Source organism: Strigops habroptila, chromosome 1 (genome assembly GCF_004027225.2).
Source record: "Strigops habroptila isolate Jane chromosome 1, bStrHab1.2.pri, whole genome shotgun sequence".
NCBI lineage: Eukaryota > Metazoa > Chordata > Aves > Psittaciformes > Psittacidae > Strigops > Strigops habroptila.
The window spans coordinates 127,648,924-127,669,652 of record NC_044277.2 but is presented as its reverse complement, the minus strand read 5'-3'; the positions used below and the strand labels follow the sequence as shown (position 1 = coordinate 127,669,652).

Below are 20,729 nucleotides of genomic sequence, written 5' to 3'. Positions count from 1 at the left end.
AAATTGGATGAAGGTAGACTCTAAAAGGATATATTGTAGAAGAATAAGGTTACAGAGTTCTAGCAGCAGCCCCACAGATTGCCTCTCTTTGCCCCTGGCCAAAAAAAATAGATTAATTTTATAAAAAATACTCCCTTAGATTATGTACAACAAGCCAGTAGGACGAAAGTGTTCTGAAATAGTGTGTTCCATTCTGCTTAAGGTATGTTAACCTTGAAACTGATTTAAGAGAGGTTCTGAATAGGAAGGGTTAGCTGTTTGATCATCAAATTAATTTTGAAGATCACTGGTGGAAAAGGTGGCAGTGCTTTGGATGGAGCAGAGGGAGGTAAACTGAGTACTCTCAAAGATTTCTGAAACTGGAATGAAATACTCCTATACTTCTCTCCTCTGAAATATAATGTCCATTCCATCTCTGTCTAAACGTGGGAGGTAGAAAGGAAAATGTATCACCTAAGCAGTAACCGAACCTCAACTGACTTCTATGTAACGAAAAACCAGAACACACTCCTACACTTTCCTGGGTGCCAAAAGCTCCAACTGTCCTTTGTGCACCTGCCAAAACCTCCTGTTTTTCTCAACAGCTGCTGCAACGTACTTGTGCACATGCAGTGCAAAGTCCTGTAACATAACACGGAGCAGATTGCTTTAAATCAGTGAGCAGGTGACTTCACCAATTTTAATCAGAAGGTTCTGGTACCATCCATTAATTTTGAAAGAAAAGTTAATTTTCTACAATTGATGTATTTTAGTACTATTTTGTAGTAACTAAGAAGACATTTAATAAGAAGAAGACATTTAATACTCAGATTTCTTTAAACTGGTTTTAAGCTCAAAAGAGATTTAAGATTTTTAAGTGTTTTTTTTTGTTTGTTCTTTTTATTTAATAGAAATTGGAATTCCTTTAAATCATATAAGGAAGAAAGTTAAGTTTAATTGAACAAAACTACCTTAATTTCTCTCTCATGTATCCAGCATGACTGAAATCCAGCTGAACTCTTTAAAATCTCATGTTATCTTTAATTAATGAAGGGAACAGATAACTCTGACTACCATTTCTGTAAATATTTTAAAGTAATACATTTGGTCATAACCTAGAATAAGGAAAAAAAACCCAAAACCTTTTCTGTTTTACATCCCTATTTGCTTTCATAAGTATGTTGAATAAACTATCATTAAAATATTATCTATATATTGAAAAAAGGTAAGTTTCAGCTGTATAACAGCAGTGATTTCTGTAGAGTTCAGGAGTTTGACTTTCTTTAAAACTTGGCAGCATGAGTGTTGTATCTAAAAATAACAGGAAAGTTTTCAGGCCAAAGACAGTTGAGAAGCAAGCTTTTAATTATTTTTTTTTTTTTATTTTGAAAAGTCAGGATTAATTTTTGTTATCCACGTGTTTGTCTGCATTAGAGGAAAGTAAATTGACAGATTATAAAAAAAAATAAAATTGACAATGGCTGACCAGGCACAGAATGCTTAAAAGGCTTGGTGATTTGCTCTTCCTGACACATCATTTAGATATAATAAAACATGGAATTTGGGGTACTGACTTCAAAGACTCAGAAATACGCATCTTTTATAGCAAAATATCTGTTTCAACTGGCATGGTGCTCTTGTTTCTAATTTTTAAGGTTCGTGAGATGTAAGGCCTCAAATTTTAATCTCATTTGGGACTCATGCCACAGAAACCTGGAATAGAAAACCTAATTTTAGGAAAGAATTTTTCATTTCAGAAAAGAGCTTTTTAAAAGAGAAATGTCTTTTTTTCTTAAAAGAAGACAGACAGCAGACAGTGCAATTAAGGTAGTCTGTAGTCATTCACACTTCAATTTTTCAGACAAGAATGTCTTTATTAAAAAAAATCATTAGTTATAGAAGGTATCTGTTTAGCTTTTCTCTGTAAGTACAGAATGCTAAAATCTCATGTCAAAAGGAAGAATCTGTATTCTACACAGGGGTAGAAGTCAATTATTCTCAAAGTGATTGTGACCGAAGTGCTCTGCTGGAGAGAGTACTAAATCAGAAGTTTAGGTCATATGCTCATTTGGAAACAAAATGATGTGTTGATGTCCACATCATGAAGTTGTATTAAAGATACATAATGCAAGACAGCACATAATGTGGCCCTTAAGCCCACTAAGGACCTATATCTCATAAGTATGTAATGATTACTTCAATATTGTAGACACAAAGAATGTCAGCCCCCTTGTTTTGAATCTCTTCCCATGATTCCTACAGAGTAGACCTTAAAATAAATTGGTCACAGCAAAGACATTTATCTATCTTGTACATCAGGAGATGTGCAATGCGAAATCATTTACTCATATCTTATGTAACAGCCTAATCATCAGATGTGGAGATGCAGATGCTAAACAACTTATTGACTAAGGGAAAAGAAACCGTGCTTTCATGCCAGTAAGCAGATGTGCTCAATAGACTGCCTCATAAGTGCTGATTTAGAAACAGCTGTTACTGCTACCATCATCTTTAATATAGTTCATTTCCCTCTACTTCCTTTGTTTTCCTTACATACAGATGCTTGCTCTATACACTTAAGTTCTACTAGTCAGAGGGTGGAGAAAAGGGAGTGCATTTTAATAAATAATAGGCAATCAGGACCTGATTCTGGGAGGTGGTGAGCACTCTCAGCTCCTGCTGGAGACAACTTAGACTTGAAAAGCAGCATAAAAAGGTTCATCAAACCTACAGTAGCAAGTTTGTCACAGTAGATCTTTACTTGAAAAGGATACCATTTTTGTCAAAGCTGTAAAAAGTGGCACAAGCTAGTTCTTTCACTGGAAAAAAGTTCTAGAGTTTTTCAAGTTCACTTCAGTAAAGGCTTTTTCTCCTTTATATTTCTTTTTTGGTTTTCTTTCAGTCATTCTGTTCTTTCACTCTTGCTCTTTTTCCCTTTCGTTTTGTCTCCTCTTTCTTTCTACTCTCTCATTTTTGTTTCTGAGGATGTTTTGTTCTTATGCATGTTTTGTGCAAGTTTCAATTGAGTTGTGCATTTGGAAAGCAGTTTTCCATGAATCCAGATAAACTGACACTCTGAAGCACTTCACACAAAGTTTGCTTCACTTCCTTCCCATTACTAAAATATAGATGGATCACATATCAGTAACAACTATACCTTCCATAATTGACTCTTCAGCTCCAAAGGAAGTTCAGAATTCCAATATCTGAATTTGATCTCTAGAGGAAATAACAAGTGAAGTACCTGTCTCATATTATTAGCACATGAGCATTAAAGTCTTCATTTAGAGTCCATTGAACTCTATGGAAAAACTCACATTGACATTAATGTACTCTGGACCAGGTCAAAAGTGGATTTCAGTACTTTATAATGGAGGATATAAAGAAATTATAGAACATACCTAACATTCCCTCATATAAGAGTCCTGCTGTACATTAATGCAGCAAATGGTATAAAAATAAACTAATTTTCAATTATAAACTTCGCTATAGCCAACTTCTAGATTTTGAAAATAAACTTTGACATACCAAATAAAGAAGTTTCTTATTTTATATTCTCTAAGAAAATCAGATGCAGATTATCAGAAATAATTAATAAAAAGACTGAAACTTTTTTGTCCACCTTTTCATTTTTTAAATTACTACCATTTTCTCTGTACGAAGCCTGACAGGCTATATGCCAGTCAGTAGTAGATATATATTCTCCTGTGGGAGCGTCAGGATTACTGACTTCCTTCTACACTCAAAAGAGTGCATGCAAAGGTAGCTGGTGTCCTTTCAGCCGTACTTTCCCTGAATGCCATGTTTCTGCCATGTGCAGACACAGCATTGCATGCTGATCCTCTGAGGAATTTATGTGTCTTGCATTTATTCTAAAAAGGGAAATCATCATCATTGATTTATATCAGCTAATATACAGACACTGACCTAGACTCATCCCTGGTGGAGGCATTTGAGGGTATGGTTGGATGAGCTAGTCTGAGGGTAGGTGATCTGAATGAAGAGGTACATCCCAGCTTGTCCTTAGCTACTCATTACCTGGAAGCTGGTGCCAATCAGTTCTCCTGGTTTTAATGCTTTCAAGGAAACAGACTGCCTTCGTCTGTGGTTTCGTGAAGTGACCTGAATTACAAAAAGCAGCAGCAACAAAATTTTGTAAGAAAAAATGTAAAACAAAAAAGAATAATCTATAAACTGAAGAAGAAAATGGTCAAAACAAGTGTCAGGCCAGCAGATGCGAGAGTTTAGCTGTCTGTGAGCAGAGGACAGAAGTGAGCACCTGTATCAGGAGCCAGGCAGTTATCATCCTGCTCACATCTGTCACAGCCAGAAGTGTTTCTGACAATGACTGTACAAGTATTAACTTCAGTTTCTCAAGTATATAAAAATGAAATAGGTGCACCCGGAAGGTGGTTTGCCTGGATCTCTCCTGTTCCAGTAAGTTGAAGTAGGTTGAATCCAGGCTCTGCATTGCAATTTTTCCTTCAAATACATCATTATCACTTTTCTTGACAATTTTTGTACATGTTATTATTTTGTTTTAGGCTTTCAAAGCTGTGACTTATTCTGTGAATGTTCAAGGACATAAAAATAGCCGAAGAATTGCTTATATCTTTTAAATATCACTCCAGTCCTGTAATTTCTTCTTAACAAATAAAATTATCATGGCTTTTATTTCAGAAGAAGAGTGATAATATTCTGTGGTAGTGGGTTGAATCCAAAGTGTGTGGAATCCAAAGTGTATTATTTTTTATATTTAGATTATGACTGCAGTTGCACCTACTGCACTGTCTGGCACCAGTACAGTAGTGTCTTCTGCAATAGAAACTTTATGGTCTTAAAAACCAAAAATGAACAAAATGGCATCTTAACTTGCCCCAGAAAGCTGCCAGTGCTGTATTAATGCTGTGCCCTTTTGAAGACACTTTCCATGATAACCTCTGATATGCGTCCTGAGTATAATAATTCCCAACATCACAGCAGCCAGTAAATAAATACCTTCCCCTTTACACTCATTTCACTTTACAAGCCAAATTCTTTGGCTCTGATGAGTTGACTAAAGGAAAGGATGTGCTGTGCTTTGAGGCTCTTAACTAACCTGGAATCATTTTGCTCTGGTCCCAAGTGATAGGCACATAGAGTATAAAAAACTAAATATACCTCACTTACTTCTCACATACATACATACAGACAGTGACATTAACTATCAGTTCAAATGTAGTAAAATTTTAATGTAAAATTCAAAGTGATAGTAAAGGTTAAACACTGTGATGTTTCCTGGATGTGTAAGACAGATTCAGCAAAACAGCATTTTTGTGGCTCTATTACTCATGTTGTACAATATGTCCTGCTGTGCCTGTTCCTTGCTGTTTCTTTTAAAACTCTGAAACACATTCTGCTAAACGCAGCAGAGGATACACCAACATTGCAAGCTTTCTTGCTTTCTTTCCAAGTGAGAAGTTGCAGACATTGTTTATTTTTCTATGGAACATCCATGTGAAGAGCTGCACAGACACACACGCAAGAGATTTTTTAGCAACATTAAACAGATCAAACCTCACAATCTTCTATTAATACTGCTTTCTGTGACAATATTTTAAATTGAATTGAAATCAGCCTTTGATCTGGTCTAATATATTTGACAGATGCTATACACATCTTTCCTTTTTTTTTCCTTTCTTTTGGCTCTTGAAAAAAAAAGTCCTTATGTTTTGAAGTGCTGGTTCTTTAGAACTGTGCAAATCATTTAGGTTTACCTCCCCCCCCCATATATTTCTATACAGAGAAGGGGAGAAAGGAAAATGAGTTTCAGCTGGAGTAAAATCTTGGGGTTTAATGTGACTTAAATACAGATACATTTTTAATCTTTCATGCTGCGAATTTCTTCTCCATTCTCATCTGAAACTATTTGCTGATTTTGACTCAAAATTATAAATGCCTTGCCCTCTGGCTTTGAGGATATTTATTTGTCTGAAAAATTTTATCAGGGTCTATGGCTTAAATGGAGTAGAATTGAGGATAGACTCAACTAGAATCACTTAAATACATTTGTGAAATAGACAGGGAAGTTCTACATTCTGATGCTAAGAAATGCTCTTTCACATACTTCAGCAAATAAATAAATAAAAAAGAGCTTTTAAAGTGCTCCACCTGAGACTTACCACAAAGTTTACAGAAACAAACTGGCAGAAAGCAATGCAAACTTTACAGTGCAAGTTAATTTCTGAAATAACTATCCTCCTCTGAAGGGCAATTACAAGCACTATAAGCGCAAGGGGCAGCAGTCTGTGCCCGTGCCACCACACGGGGCTCTCTATTACATGAAATGTAGGGGTTTCTGCACAGTTCCTTGGTGGGAACCCTTTTCTGTCTATTTCTCTACCTGTGAAATGGCATTAATACATTTTCCAAGAATATGTGATTTTTTTTAATGCTTTCTAAAGGGCTCTGAGATCTTCCTGGCAAGCTATCTGCTCCAGATAGCCCCACTGCCTTCTTGCAGTAACCCCTTTTCCTCCTTTGCTATTGTTATCCTCATATCTCCAGCATGCACATCCTATCCAAAAGTGGATTGCCTGCTCTTCAGAGAAGGCTTGCTAAGCTTTTTACCATACAGACAGAAAGGAAAAAAAAAAAAAGAAAAAACAGCCAAGTGCTGTGCTACAGCTATAAAGATCATTGTTACCTTCAATGACCCCATCTTTATTTTCTTGTTTTGTCTTTCTTCTGCGAAGGTAAAAGTTTGGTTCCAGAACAGACGAATGAAGTGGAAGCGGGTAAAAGGGGGCCAGCAAGGGGCAGCAGCCCGGGAGAAGGAACTGGTGAATGTGAAAAAGGGCACACTGCTCCCCTCCGAGCTCTCAGGCATCGGCGCAGCTGGTCTCCAGCACACGGGGGACTCACTAGCGAACGACGACAGCCACGACAGCGATCACAGCTCTGAGCACGCACACTTATGATACACAGAGAGTGTCCCAGCTCCGTTCTCAGGAAAGATGCTTTGCTGGCAAGCCTTACACAGGCATCGTTTACGTATGCAAGTGACTCTGGCAGTGATTTTTAAAGTTGTTTGGAAAATTCAGGCTTATTGTGTCTGCTTTTCTTGATTTTTAGATGGTTTACAGTAAGTGCCATGTCTTAAAGGTGCCTCAAGAGTGGAGAAGTGGAAGACAAACTTACTTTGAACATTCCAGATTTGTTTGTCATGTTTATGACAGCGGGCAGGTATTTTTGCTTTAGCTTGCACTGAAAATTACATTGCTCTCAACAGACGTTATATTCTGAAAACCACAGTGCCACAAAATCACTATCTAGTGGATAAATGTATTTTAACTCTGTATATATTTACCTTACAGCATTTTCCTGTCTTCACTAATTTTAGCAATGCATTCATATTAGCTGATGGCAATAGTCACTCATGACAATAAATGGCTTTTTGTCTCTTTATTTTTGTTTTGTTTTTCCAAAGACATACAATACATGCAGACACTTTTGTTCAAGTAGAGAACAATACAATAGTGTCTGCTAGGACACGTATGACAGACAAAACAAACCTTATGTTGCATTTACTCTCAACTGCTGCTGATAGGGTATTATTAAACTTACCTAGCTCCTCAATTCTTCTATCTTATAACTGCAAAAAAAAGATTTTTAGGATCATAAAGATAGTCCAGTAATCTGCCAAAAATGTCATGTTCCACTCATGCTCAGTGGAAACTTCCTGAAGGATTATTCATTTCTACTTTGTCATTATTGAGTACATTAATAAATACTGACACTCTGCAGAAATGTTGTTGCTTCATTTTCAGTTTAGAAAAACAGCAGTTAAGCTGAAAGTTATTATCAACTCTTTATGTTGGTAAAAATCAAAATATGAAGGTAACTCAGTATTGTGTCCGATGTGTAAAATCAAGATGCGTTTTCTGTTATAAGCTTTTGTGTACATACAGGCAAATACCAAAATCCCAAAATTAATGCAAACCATTGATTGTACTTTGTAAAGAAATATGTTTAATAAATAATCCTTTTTAAATAATTCTGGTCTCTCTACAGTGATTTCATAGAATACTTCAAGTGTTTTTTTGTAAAAGTACTAAGCAGCTCTGCCTTTTTTGGGTCTTGCGGAACTTAATGGACAACGCAAAGCTATGTTTTCAAATTTAGACTTTTAATCTTGCATAAATCTTATACATTGATCCGTGTGGGAAACTCTTTCCTTTAGCATGAAGAAGACATCTAGCAGTTAATTATGTCTTCAGCCAAAACCAACAAGAATCTGTTCAACCATTTTTCCAGATTTAGAGCAAATATAAAGGATTATTTTATACCTTGTGGAAATGGATGAAAGGGAATAAATATCAGGAAGGGATGCATACTTATAATATCATTCCTTTGTTCAATAAAGCTGTGGAGGAGAAAAAACCACAATGTCCAAAAAAATTCAGAGATGAATCGGTCTGGGTAGTGTGATAGAAGGAGATAAGTGAAAGAAAGAGCGAGCAAGAAATGTGCATATCCTAGCAAATGCTTGTGAGCATTCACTGCAGCTCTGCTGTGTGGAGCAGTAGGGTATCATAAAACTTAATTGTGATCAAGAACTCTGTGCCTGTTTTCCAAATCCTTTTCACTGTAGATTTGATCTTTCTTGCACATTAATTGTTGTCATGATCATTTTAGTTTAAAATATCCAAGCAATGGGTAATTAATTTCTTTAAAGACTTCAGAGCATTTTATTGATTCCAGCAGTTAAGGGGTTTTGCATTTCTTTCTCAATTCTTTTTTAAATGCCTTTGTCATATAAAATTGCTGCGAATAGGAGTAGGATAGAGAAGTAAGCCAACTTCTTGTGAATACTTGATAGTTTTTATTTCATGGTTGGATGGGAAAGGTTTTTTGGGTGGTGATTTTCAAAACAGGAAAAAAAACTCCAGTGATTCAGACTAAAGCTTTTTATTCTTGGGTTGTTTTTGGTTTTGTTTTGGTGGTTTGTTTTTTTTTGGGGGGGGTTTTTTGGGGTTTTTTTGTTTGGTTTTTTTTTTTTCCTCTTAAATGAAATACAGCTAAATTCAAAATGAAAAATTAGAATGAAAATTTGAAAAAATAATCTTGAATTTTCAAATAATGCTTTTTAACAGCAGAGATTTATCCAAATGTAACATGACTTGTTTTGCTAGTAGAAAGGGGAGAGATTATTGTCTTTCAAACACTTTGATTGCCAAAAATGCCTTTTTAGATTTGCCGAACTGTTTGTTACTGTCTTTCATTAAAAGTTTTGAATTTGAAACGGGATCAGCCAAGTTTGAGCTGACATTTCACAAAACAAATGGAAGTGCTTTATTTACATTACCTGAAATGCACCAGCAACGTGTTCCTAGCCCAAGGCAGTTTGAGAGGTGTATTATTCTGTTAGAGGCACTGTGATTGGACTGGGTTATTGCAGAGGAGGAGCAGCCAATATGTGTGATGATGGCAATCTGTGAGCCATAATAATCTCATTAGCAGGAAGAATTCTTTCCTATTGAGAAAGATAGCCTTTTTCCATTTCCCTAGTTTTAACTGAATCTGTTGAGACTTAAAGCACAGGTTGAAGAGAGAGAAACGTGCAAATGGATTTACAGTGCTAGGAGAATTTACTTTATATTACAGAAAAAAAAAAAAAGACTAACAAAATTGATCATTTCCCATATTTTAAAAGCAGCTCAGACTTTGAATGTGGCTGTAAGGTGCTAACTGTATGTAGTAACCCCTGACATTACTTAAAGACCTCTGGTGGCTTTAAACTGTTTTGTGGGTACATCATTGGTGAGTGCAATATGGTACAGAGATCCCACAGTGGCAGAAGTTGAAGCTATGATGTCTAAGCACGGTGAGCTTCCTACCATGGCCTTGCAGGAATGTGCTTACAGGCACAGCCCCACAGAAATACAGACATACTTCTTCCAGATTTCAGCTACCTCATATAAGCCACGCACAGCAGCAACGAACACCCTGCGCTCTAACTCCACTTTGTGGGTTAGCTCCACTTTGTTAGTCTGCTTAGCAGGACTCATCAATGCAGGAGATACCTCATCTTGTTCTAAATACCCCAATTACTCAAACACTGTCTTATGGAAGACCCTGGGATCAGCCATCTGCTGCAACATATCATGAATCTGTATCAAAATTTTAGCATAATTTTGTAGCTGAAAACAGCTATGGATAAAGGCTTTGGAACTATAACTTGAAGTTTTATTTTATCTTTATTGTGGTTTGCCCAGAGTTGTGCAGGCGCTTGGTTATAGAGTGGAATGTGATGAAACCTAGTTTAGTTTATTTATCTTTATTAGTTCCTCTTGTTAAATAGTGGCTAATCACATTTCATGACTTATTGTCAGTGGATCCTGCTTCCAAAGACTAATGATGTAGTTTTTGAGTTACAGTAATTTTGATATTGCATCTGTCCAGAGTCTACCTCTCTTTGATGCTCTGTTGTTAGCATATCGCTGAGCCACAGAAATGTGTACTCTTAGGAAACACACACAGGAAATATGATTGACTGTTAAAAGGCAATGATGTTTAACCATTTAATTTTCAACATGATGGATGATAATTCCTTTTTCTGCTATCGCTGGGGCATGAGGCTACATACTATCTCATACTATCTGCAGGGTTTCTTTGTCTTCCCTTATGACTGTTGAGTTTTTATTTTGTGTTTTTGTTTACTATGTCTTCATTGTTTTCAGGTTTATTTTGACAAAAGCAGTTCAAGAGGTGTGGTTAAAATAACACCATTGCAAACTGACTGAATTTATGAAATCACAAATTGGAAGTAGTTTTGGAGTTTAGTTAAGTGCTTGTCTTTTCTTGATTTTCTTTTCATCGGATCCCAAAATAGTCAAAAAAGAAGCACAAGAAGGAGAGACTCTATACCTATGTCTTTCCACTAGAGGCCAAGTTTCAAGGTAGTTTATGTAGGCTGCTTTCTTAAATGAAGGCTCTGACTGCTGCAATAATATTATTTGTACAAATAAAGAAAGAAACACCATTAGGACATGCACTCTTGGTAGCTATGAGGAAACATAGTTATGTAAGTCAGGGACAAAATGTCAGCTTGAGCCTTCACTTAGAATTTCCTGGCTTCAGTCAGTTTATGTCTCTCGGGTGAGCTTGTATTTAATAGAGTACATGCAGTATTTAAGATCAGCTACAAGATTCAAAAAATTTTAAAGAGTAATGTTTAACCAATTATGTACTGTAACTTAATATGGCTATGTAATGTGTGTGGATTGAAAAGGAGAATTCTGTACACAACCTGTTTATATTCATTTAAAAAAGGCAGCGTAGCCGACAGCCAGCAATAACTGGCATAGGGCTTCAGTGATAATGCACATTATTACCTCAGATTAATAAGGCCTTGCTAGAGCTCATTTGCTTTTATATTTTTCTGTTCATTTTCATTTTAAGCCCATAGCCTTTTGACATCATTTACAGCTGAAAGCCACAGTGTAGGAATCAATTTCAACGTAATTTAAGGCCCCTGGCTGTTAGTCAGGGCCTCCACATGGCATTGTAAGAGGTTATCACAGTCATCTGTACAAACTGCAAACGTATTAGAAGTTTCCCAGCTATTTATTACTTCTGTCCAGATTGTGCATGCAGATCTGCTAGCCATTGTCCTTTTTCTGGCATCTTAATTGTTATGACTGCTTTCTGTGGAAATCTGGTGAAACTTTACTTTCATTCAGTTGAAAACAGTCACCTGGGCAGTAGACTTGGTAAATATCAACAGTCAGAGAAACCCCCAAAAAGCACAGTAAATGAAGAGCCTGTTAAACAGTAGTTGTAACAGGAGACAATCATAGTTCCATTTTTTGCAGTGCTTTTCTCTAGACAGACTACAAACATTTTAAAAGAAAGGTAAGTTAAGTTTTGAATTAGCCTTTTCAAAGGATGAATGACAAGGGACTCAAGTAATTTGTACTGGCCACCTTGTATCATATGCGCAGTAAGCCTTTTGGGATTAGGTTCAGTGCCCTACTAAATGTGCTGTGAGGACTTGGTTCTGGTTTTTTTTTAATCTCATTTTAGCCTTTGAATGCTTTCTATGACAAACTCTTCCAACCCACAACCCTGACTCCCTCCTCTAATAGGAATCCTCTAATAGGATTCACAAAAAAGAGTAAATAGGTGGTTCTTCAAAGCAGAATTGAATGATATGATAAGGTATAAGAATGTGATCCAGGACATTAAATAATAATTAAAACGGCATTAGTTCTATTCAGATGACTAATTGACTGGAATAAAACATATTGCCACATCCATGTTCTTTCCATAAATGGTTTCATATTTTTTGTACCAATGTGATTCTTTTAAAAAGTTTTACTTAGTATGTTTATTAAGGTTCTATACTTGAATTTAAATGTTCAGTTCTGACATCTAACAAAATACTGTTACTAGTCCGCAGATAGACTTTTCTCTCTCTCAAAAGAGAGACAAAATTTGGCAGCAAGTACTTTTCTGCTAACATTTGGATTTTATTTGTAAATTTTGAAAATTTAGCACCCATTAAGAGAAAGTTATAAAATGTTATTTTACAGTAGTGACCAACAAGTTTCAGATTCACTCATCCTTTAAGTAAACAGCACAATAATTGCTTTGTGTTGGAACCTTCTTGTCTCATAAGCACATGATAATATCATGGGGTTTGTGTTATAAAAGTGTGCTCCTAAACTAAATGAAGCAATGAATGTGGCAAATATCTATACAAGTGGTTTATTATTTAGGGACACATTCTCATCCTTAGTGTCACCACGAATATATACACACTGTATATGTTACTTATGTTTGCTTATGGACTGCAGGGTTTTTAGAAATATGCCTATTCTGAATGCTTGCCACATTATTTGCCAAGAAAGTCACATGCACAGCTGAGAAAATACTGAAATGGGCATTTTCCCAAATTAAAAATTTATCTTAAAAAGTGCCCGTAGAAAAATTTTACGCAATCACCACAGAAATGCATTTAAGAGAGTAAAAACTACCAGGGGAGAAAAAAAGTGCCCAAGTTTGGAATTACAACACATTGTAAATAATTTTGTATACGTATTTCTATAATTCTCACGTATAAACCTATTCATTGGAACTGTGGAAATAAAATGCACAATTTTTTAGTTCATAAATGATACTAAGTACAACATAGAGCTGTTACTTTTCCAATTTTAGTATATTTGTGCAAGTCATTTGATTCTCATGACAATATTATGAAGAGTTCTCAGGAATCCTTTTATATAGAATACTTTTGCAAGAAAGAAGTAAAAGTTCTGCTAAGGAAGCAAAGGACCTCATCTAAAGGCTATGGATGGCAACGGAAAGATTACGATTGATTTCACAGGGATTTGGATTTAGCCCAAAGTACACACAAAAGTTCATACAAATCAGTGAACAGTCCAGGATTAAGACATTAGCCAATAATTTCCAAAGTGACTGTTGATTTTGTGCCTCCGTTATGACACACAGTATCCTGATTTCAACAAAGTTTTGAGTACACAGTGAAAATTAGGACCACTTTATGGAAATGTGAGTTGAGGACCCCATATTACTAGCCAGTTAAGAAAATTTTGTTCTTGGTTCTAACAAGAGTCTTATAATATGAGATTTCTATAGCTGGCAAGTCATCACATTATGTTATTAAATTGTAGCCTTCATAACCAATATAGAAGAAACTTGCTATGCTGCTTTCCTTCTCCTATAATTTGTGGCATTAGTAGATAAGAAAAATAAGACACATTATATATAGAGGGAGGTTTGAACAGATGTTCCCAAATGATTGCAGGGGGGTAGGGGTGTTGAGGAAGGTAAAACTTTCCTTCCACTCAGATGTCTGTCTTGAATTTCTCACAGTTTTTGCAGACAGTTGGCTCACTTCCAACATACATCGTTGCCTGTCTGGTATGAAAAATGCCATCTGTGGTGTATGGAAGTTCTTTCTTTAAAAGTGGCCTGCTAATTATTCTTCAGGCAGGTGTTACTAAAATGAAGTCAGGTGTCAAGCATGGTATAACCTTCGAATTGCCTAAAATTGCCCTGTTCTTGTATGCTGCTCTTTCCCAAAAGAATAGAACAGAATATTAGAGAATTGAAATGTTGGTTCATACAGGACTGAGATGACTCATGCAGCAGTATACGTTGTGGTCACACTCAAAACCTGAAAGTTGAAGGATGTGGGTTGAATGAAGTGTATAAATTTTCCAAAACAAATATCCTTCTGATTCTTATAAACCGACTTTCTGTTCCTTAGCATTTGCACTGCCATCTTCCAAAACGTTGAAAATCCTGATGCTCTCAGTAATTTCAGACGGAGTAAAAGGTGGTGGAAAGAATTTCCTTCTGTGCTTTAAATGACTGGGAGAGCTGTTTGTTCAAAAAAAAAAGCATGGAAGATGGCTGCATTGTGTAAATAACACCTGCACATTCTCACCTATATTCACTCTCCAAAACACTTGTGCTTTAAAGCTTTTTGAAGATTAATAGCATGGTTAATGGGCCAGAATCAACACATGGGGGCTGCAGGCAGCCATTCAAGTGATCCATGAGCCCCAGCTCCCAGGATAAGCACTGCTGCTGCCTCTCATTTACAATAGTTAGTCTGCTCCTCTGTTTCTTACATGACATCAGCCCTCCCAACAGAAGATGAAAACTCACCACACTGGGCCAGATGTTACAACACTCCTCTTTCTCTAGCAGATGAGTGGTGTTAGGAGGTGAGGGATTACCAGTATAAATGCAAGGCTTCCTATTTCCTATGCCATTTTCAGAAGGTCTTTTGAATAAACAGTCCTTTTACTCTTTGTAATCTTGGCATTCATGAGGATGAGGAAAGCACAGGCACATTTACTCCGTTTGACAGTAAGACTTTGCATTCTTTGCTTCATCAGAGATGAAAGTAATCCCACTGTTTCCCCAGTTTTATGCAGAACCCTTGACAAAATATTTAAAATAGATTGATAGGACACTGAGATAAAGAGCAGTCCTGTAAGTAACTGAGTATCTAGTGCTGTTATAGTTTTAATCAACCCTTAGACATCTGGATGATTTTGAACTACCAATCTTCTACTATGAAGAACAGTTTTACTTTCATAAGGACTTCCTCTCGTGTTTTCAATATCATGCTTAGCCTCTGACTGACTTAGCATATTGTGATAATGAGATGTACACAAAGCACTGGCATGCAGCATTATTGAGATGATTTCCTTTTTGGCTCAGCCAGATTCCTGTTAAAAGTTATACGGACTCTTAAGAGACTAACAAAAGAAGAATTAAAGATCCAGCAATGGCACGAAGATAAGCCTGATGAAGCTGGAGTTAGCATCTTCTGAAATTAAAAGCAGACTTCGTGTAAGTACATTTATTGAAATATACCATTGACATTTCATTATGCAACAAAACCACAAAACCCTAAAATCCTTTCTTGGCCTGAGTTGAATACCTATCAAAATCCCTGTATTTACTTGTTAGAGTGCGTTCTTCATTAAGTTTGCAGAATAGAGGCTTAGGTAAACACCTTTTGATTAGAAAGAAAGGAAAACAAAGCTGAAAACTGCACTGAAATTGTTCCTGTGCTATAATGCACTAAATGGCTAAAATCCATCCCATATCTGCTCACATTATGATTAAATGAGTATGAAGCCATACTTTGAGACTGAGTCCATCCTACCATGGCTTTTTGAATGACTTTGTCAATATAGCATTTGACAGTTCAATACAGAGATTTATTTTAATTCTAGCAGGAGACTCTAGTCTCCTAACACATTTGCAACCTACGTGCAAACACCTTCCACTGCCTCAGAACAGCAGAAAATCACAAGGATGTAAAAAAAAGGCTTTTTCACCGAACAGTCCTTTTGGAGTCATCTTTGCTGAGTCTGATAAAGCTCTAAGAACTAAGGCAGATACAGGTTTCTCAGAAATTTTAGCAGGAAATGATTAGATTATCATCCTTTGGCATCTAAAGATCAAGCTAAAGGTATATGCAGCTTTATGCAAACCATAAGCACCTATTATCTCCGGTTTTGCCTATCACTGCTGTGCAGCTCTTTCTGAGGTGAAACTTCACAGCTGTATAACAATTCAGAAATGACAACAGAATAAGTGAATGTGAATAATGATGTATCTAACCGCAACTGCAGTTTGCTTACTTAGCACTGCTTGATTACTGCAATTACACAAATTGGATTTTAATCAGGATGCTGGATTTCACTCTTCTGGTTTTTAATTTCTCCTATCTGGAAGGAAAACAATGTGTAGATACCCCTTTTTTTTTTTTTTTTAATTGAACTGGGAATGTCAAGTATGATTGCAACAAATACTTATATAAGAAACAATTCATGATTTTTAGTAACTATGAATTGGCAGATATGTCTCACATATCAACTAAGTAATGGCAAATTCCCCAGACCAGCAGTAATAAAATCATGCCTGGGCATTGTATCACTAAAATGCAAAGAAAGGATGACAAGGTATGGAAACAAAATCATTAGCTCAGTTCCCACACTGATCTTCTCCAATTCAAGTACAAGCATAATCTCACATAAAATATGACATTTCATTTTACAAGTGATGCTGTGATGCTCAAGGCAATAAGGATACCCTATTTTTAAGGACATTTAAGATTTTTTTTCTGTGTTTGTGAATTACAAAATCAAGTGCCAACTTAGTGACATATCTAAGATTAAATCAAATCATTTCTTTGAATTTAATTAACCTGATTCATCAGATTGTATCTATTGTATCTACAGTATATCTATGGTCATATAGTACTCAAACTGTGAACTTTTTGGAAAATGTAATTCTTGTTCTGCAGAAAAATTGATATTTTAAATTAGTTTTCATCCTAAATCAAGTTGTAAAATAAACCTGATCATAATAAAATCATCAACAAAGAAAATATTTACAATGCAAAATTGAATCTTGGAGAGAATATATACATGTGTATATATATAATGTTTTCACTTAGAATGCTACCTTCACTTTTTTTTTTTAATTTGGAAATTGATAAAATTTTGGTTTGTCTTCACACTATTTCTTCTTGCATAGGTGTGATCCAGAAGAACAATTAGATTAAGTACTTACTTACGTGAGTAATGGAACAATTCAGAGGATTTCAGTTGCCCAAAAGAGCCAAGTATAATAATGTAGAGATTATTCCCCTTCTCATTTGGGCAAATAAAAAGAAAACTCTCAGCTTCTGAAATGCCAGTTGACATAAGGTCCAAGACATTTTTAATATGATAGCATCAGTAAGACAAAATGTCTGTGGAATGTCCTTTACTGGAGCAGAATGACTGGATGTGACAGACATATTTTACACACCATTCGCTTACCTTGTAGTTAAGAATTACATACCAAATGCATCCTAATGTCACCTACAGTACTGTAACGCTAAAGCAAATACAGATTTGTATGTGATCATTACATCTAGCATCTAGCAAAGGAAAAACAAACAAACAAACCAACCAACCCCAAACCAAAACACAGAAAAAAGGGCAAGAATCCTCTACGAAGCCTTTTCATTGACCATTTTCTTTGCTCACTACATTAGAGGAGAAGCCAGGATTTGCACAAGTCAAAAGGTAAAAAAGCTGAAAATATAAAAAGGCAAAAAAATATAGAGCGCTAAACTGGAGAAATAGATCAACGTGTATCAAATTCCTTTAGGTTTGTGACAACACCTGGACCTCAAAGGTACACCTGTATTCAGCGGCGCTTCTCAAGGAAAGTCTGAAGTTAATATTAACTTCCTTCTCTGAATTCTGAAGAGTTGGTAGAGGAAAGGCTATGCTTATTCTTGGCTTCCCCACTTCCCATCCCTCACTGCATTCCACATCCAAATATATACATCCCCATGCCACAAAAGAAAGGACTAACCATGTTACAGAAATGGCTCAAATATGTCAACAGCAGTTTTGCTGACCGAGAACCACGGTCTAAATCTTCATCAATTTACAAGTAACTACAGAGAGCTGGGAGGTCACTGCATTGTCGGGTTTTTTTTAACTGAAAAATGCAGAATAACGTATTTTACGAATTGTTTTGCTTTATTCAGGTTGCCCATGCAGCCTGTGCTAGGTTTCGTAATCTTTTAAGAATGAACATGCATTCCCCAGGTAGCTTGTCAGTCTCTTAAAAGCTAGAGAGATGATTCACGTCAAAATTGCGGAGTTGATTCATTGCAAACCTACTCTAAGTAGACAGAACTGACCTTGACAGTTGCATCTGGGCTCTTGCAAACCTTTTTCTAATTTTCCACTATTTTGTCTCCCAGTATCTTGAACAATTGGTGCAGAAACCCACACAACCCCCTAAGCATCCCCCAAAACACTGCACATACAAATCTTACTATTCTGATTGGGCTTTGGCTCAGATATTAAACCAGTGAGTGTTTCAGAACAGGTAAACAGCACAGCAAAGAAAGCCTTACAGACATCTTGATCACAGCTGCTGTATAAGTTACTCTAACACTGGAAGGATTCCCCACAAGTAAATATCAGTGAATACATTCCATACTTATGACATACAAATTTGAAGCCTATTTCATTCCCTAAACATAAAAAAAGAGATTAGAAACAGTCATGAATATATGGAGAACAAAATTTTGGAAGCTGAATGAATGAGAAAAAAAAATAGGCATTTCTTAAGTGATTTTTGTAGTGGATAATCTTTTTTTTTCCTCGAAGTGATGTGCATGCGTAAGTGAAATGTCATTTATCTTTTCATTTACATTTATCATATAAAAAAGAGGAAAAAATAAAATAAAAAAAGGTTTTGATATGGTAAAATGTGACGTATATATTACTTGTAATTCGACTGATCATACTCATTTCAATCCTTTATTTTATCAAATAACTTTAGAGTTATTCTTGCTTTTCATACCATATTAAAAAGCGTGGGGCATGAAATGAACTTCAAGCTTGCAAAACAAAAAGCACTCAAAGGCTGAAAACATTTAAGTTTAATAGTTCCGGTGCTTATGTATTATGGTAGCCTTTAATTACCTCATCATACACTACCTTGTATAACGACCTCTGACTAGACTTTTGCTCTAGATTTCAAATATTCCAGAAACTTCAGGGTTTCTAGGAATCTTCACTTTCTTGTTTTCCTTAAAGGTTGTTTTTGTAATTCCTCCCTTCCCCACCCCACCCCAAAAAAAAAAAAAAAAAAAAAAATTTGCAGATTTTGTTTTCTTTCTTAATTAGTTTTTCCTCTGGTTTTAATTTTTCTTCAGTCCAAATTTCAGCTTTTAGTTGTTTCTGAAAGCTTCTAGGGTCTTCTGGAGATAACAGCTTCAGCTACTTACTTTCTGACAGGGAGAGTGTTGATTAAAAAGGGCCAGCAACTTCTGTCTTTATCTGATTGCTGATTTGGAAAGAACCTATTTAGGTAGTAGCACTTCAGCTAATAGGCATTTGGTAATTAGAGAGCTACCTGGAGTGTGAAGATTGAGCTGGTGTGTCTCCAGGTAGGATGGGATGGCACAGTATTGTATGGTCCTCAACATGAGAGATAAAATATCTGGAGTGCATCAAATGCACTGGAGCAACAAAGGATGCTGTTATGCAGATTTGAGCTGTGGGGAGAATTTGGTGCTTCTTCCTGGGGCAGTCTCATACTGGGAGGTGTGCTTTGGCAGAGGTACTTAGGCACTGGGTAAGGGTCTATGGAAGGAAATGTGTGACTATGAAGCTTCAAGGATGACAAGCAGGTTCTTCAGACAGCCCCTGGAGCAGCATGTGCATCAGCTGCAGGATGTAACAACAGAAGGAGAGAAAGAAGCTACTTGTGGAAGAGTCGTGGATGGAGACTCCCTGGAGGTGGCAGCTTGTGGCTCCAGGCAGCAGAAGACCTGCCCTCAGACCTGAATTTGCAGCACTGATGCAGTGGCTCAAAGGCAAGGAAGGGGAACAAACTCTACTAATGGGGGGGGGTACAAAGGCAGCTGGACCAGAGGTGAGCACTAGCTCTGGGGTGGCAGGGGACAGTGGCTGTAGACTCTACTTGGTGATGGGGTGGCAATGTCCGTCTCCTACCAGGCTTACTGGCACAGGAGGCTTGTTGTCTGCTAGAGGCCCAGATAACTTATTCATTAGAAGAAAAGGAGACTTCCACCTCTGGAAAGGTGCTCTACCACCTTTGGTAGTTAAGTATTTTACTCTTTATTTTATTTTGTTCAAACACATTAATTGCACTCAGCATTTATACCTCACTGTGTTTTATTTGAGGGAGTCATGCACAGAAAATAATCTCTCCCACAAGGCCTAGGGATTTGAAGGCTAGGCAGAAGTAGAAACTATGTGATTTTCCTAGGAAAAAGAAATTATTACCTGTTCCTCATGATAAAGAAAAATAGTTGATTTAATGCCAGATGATGCTTGAAAATCTCAAGCTTTAAAATATTACCCAGTGATTTTTATCAAGTTCATCTGCTGCTGGTACTATATCTTTAGAAAGACGTTCAGAGTCAATTTATGATAATTGTCTTTCTGTTGAAGTTCAGGTATATGTGCATAATCTTTATAATTCTCTGTGACTGTTCTTTACGATAAAAAAAAATCAGTTTTGCTTAGTCTTGCTTGAGAGGTGGTACTGACTATGCTTCTACTCAGAAACGATCCAAATGATTCCTGCCTGTGCATATGTAGTCAAATTATATCATGTGCTATAGCTCATGTCATGAAATATTACATAACTTTGGATCTACTCAGTATTAGTATGCT

At 36.4% G+C, this 20,729-nt stretch overlaps 1 protein-coding gene across 1 annotated transcript in view; it reads left to right on the top strand.

Annotated features, from left to right (window-relative positions):
• MEOX2 (mesenchyme homeobox 2) overlaps positions 1 to 8,014 on the top strand; it is a 53,388-nt gene extending 45,374 nt beyond the window's left edge. The window contains exon 3 of the mRNA XM_030503969.1: positions 6,714 to 8,014. Within this exon, the coding sequence (XP_030359829.1) occupies positions 6,714 to 6,938 (225 nt within the window). The 3' untranslated portion in view covers positions 6,939 to 8,014. The remainder of the gene's footprint in view (positions 1 to 6,713) is intronic.
• The last annotated feature ends 12,715 nt before the right edge of the window (positions 8,015 to 20,729 follow it).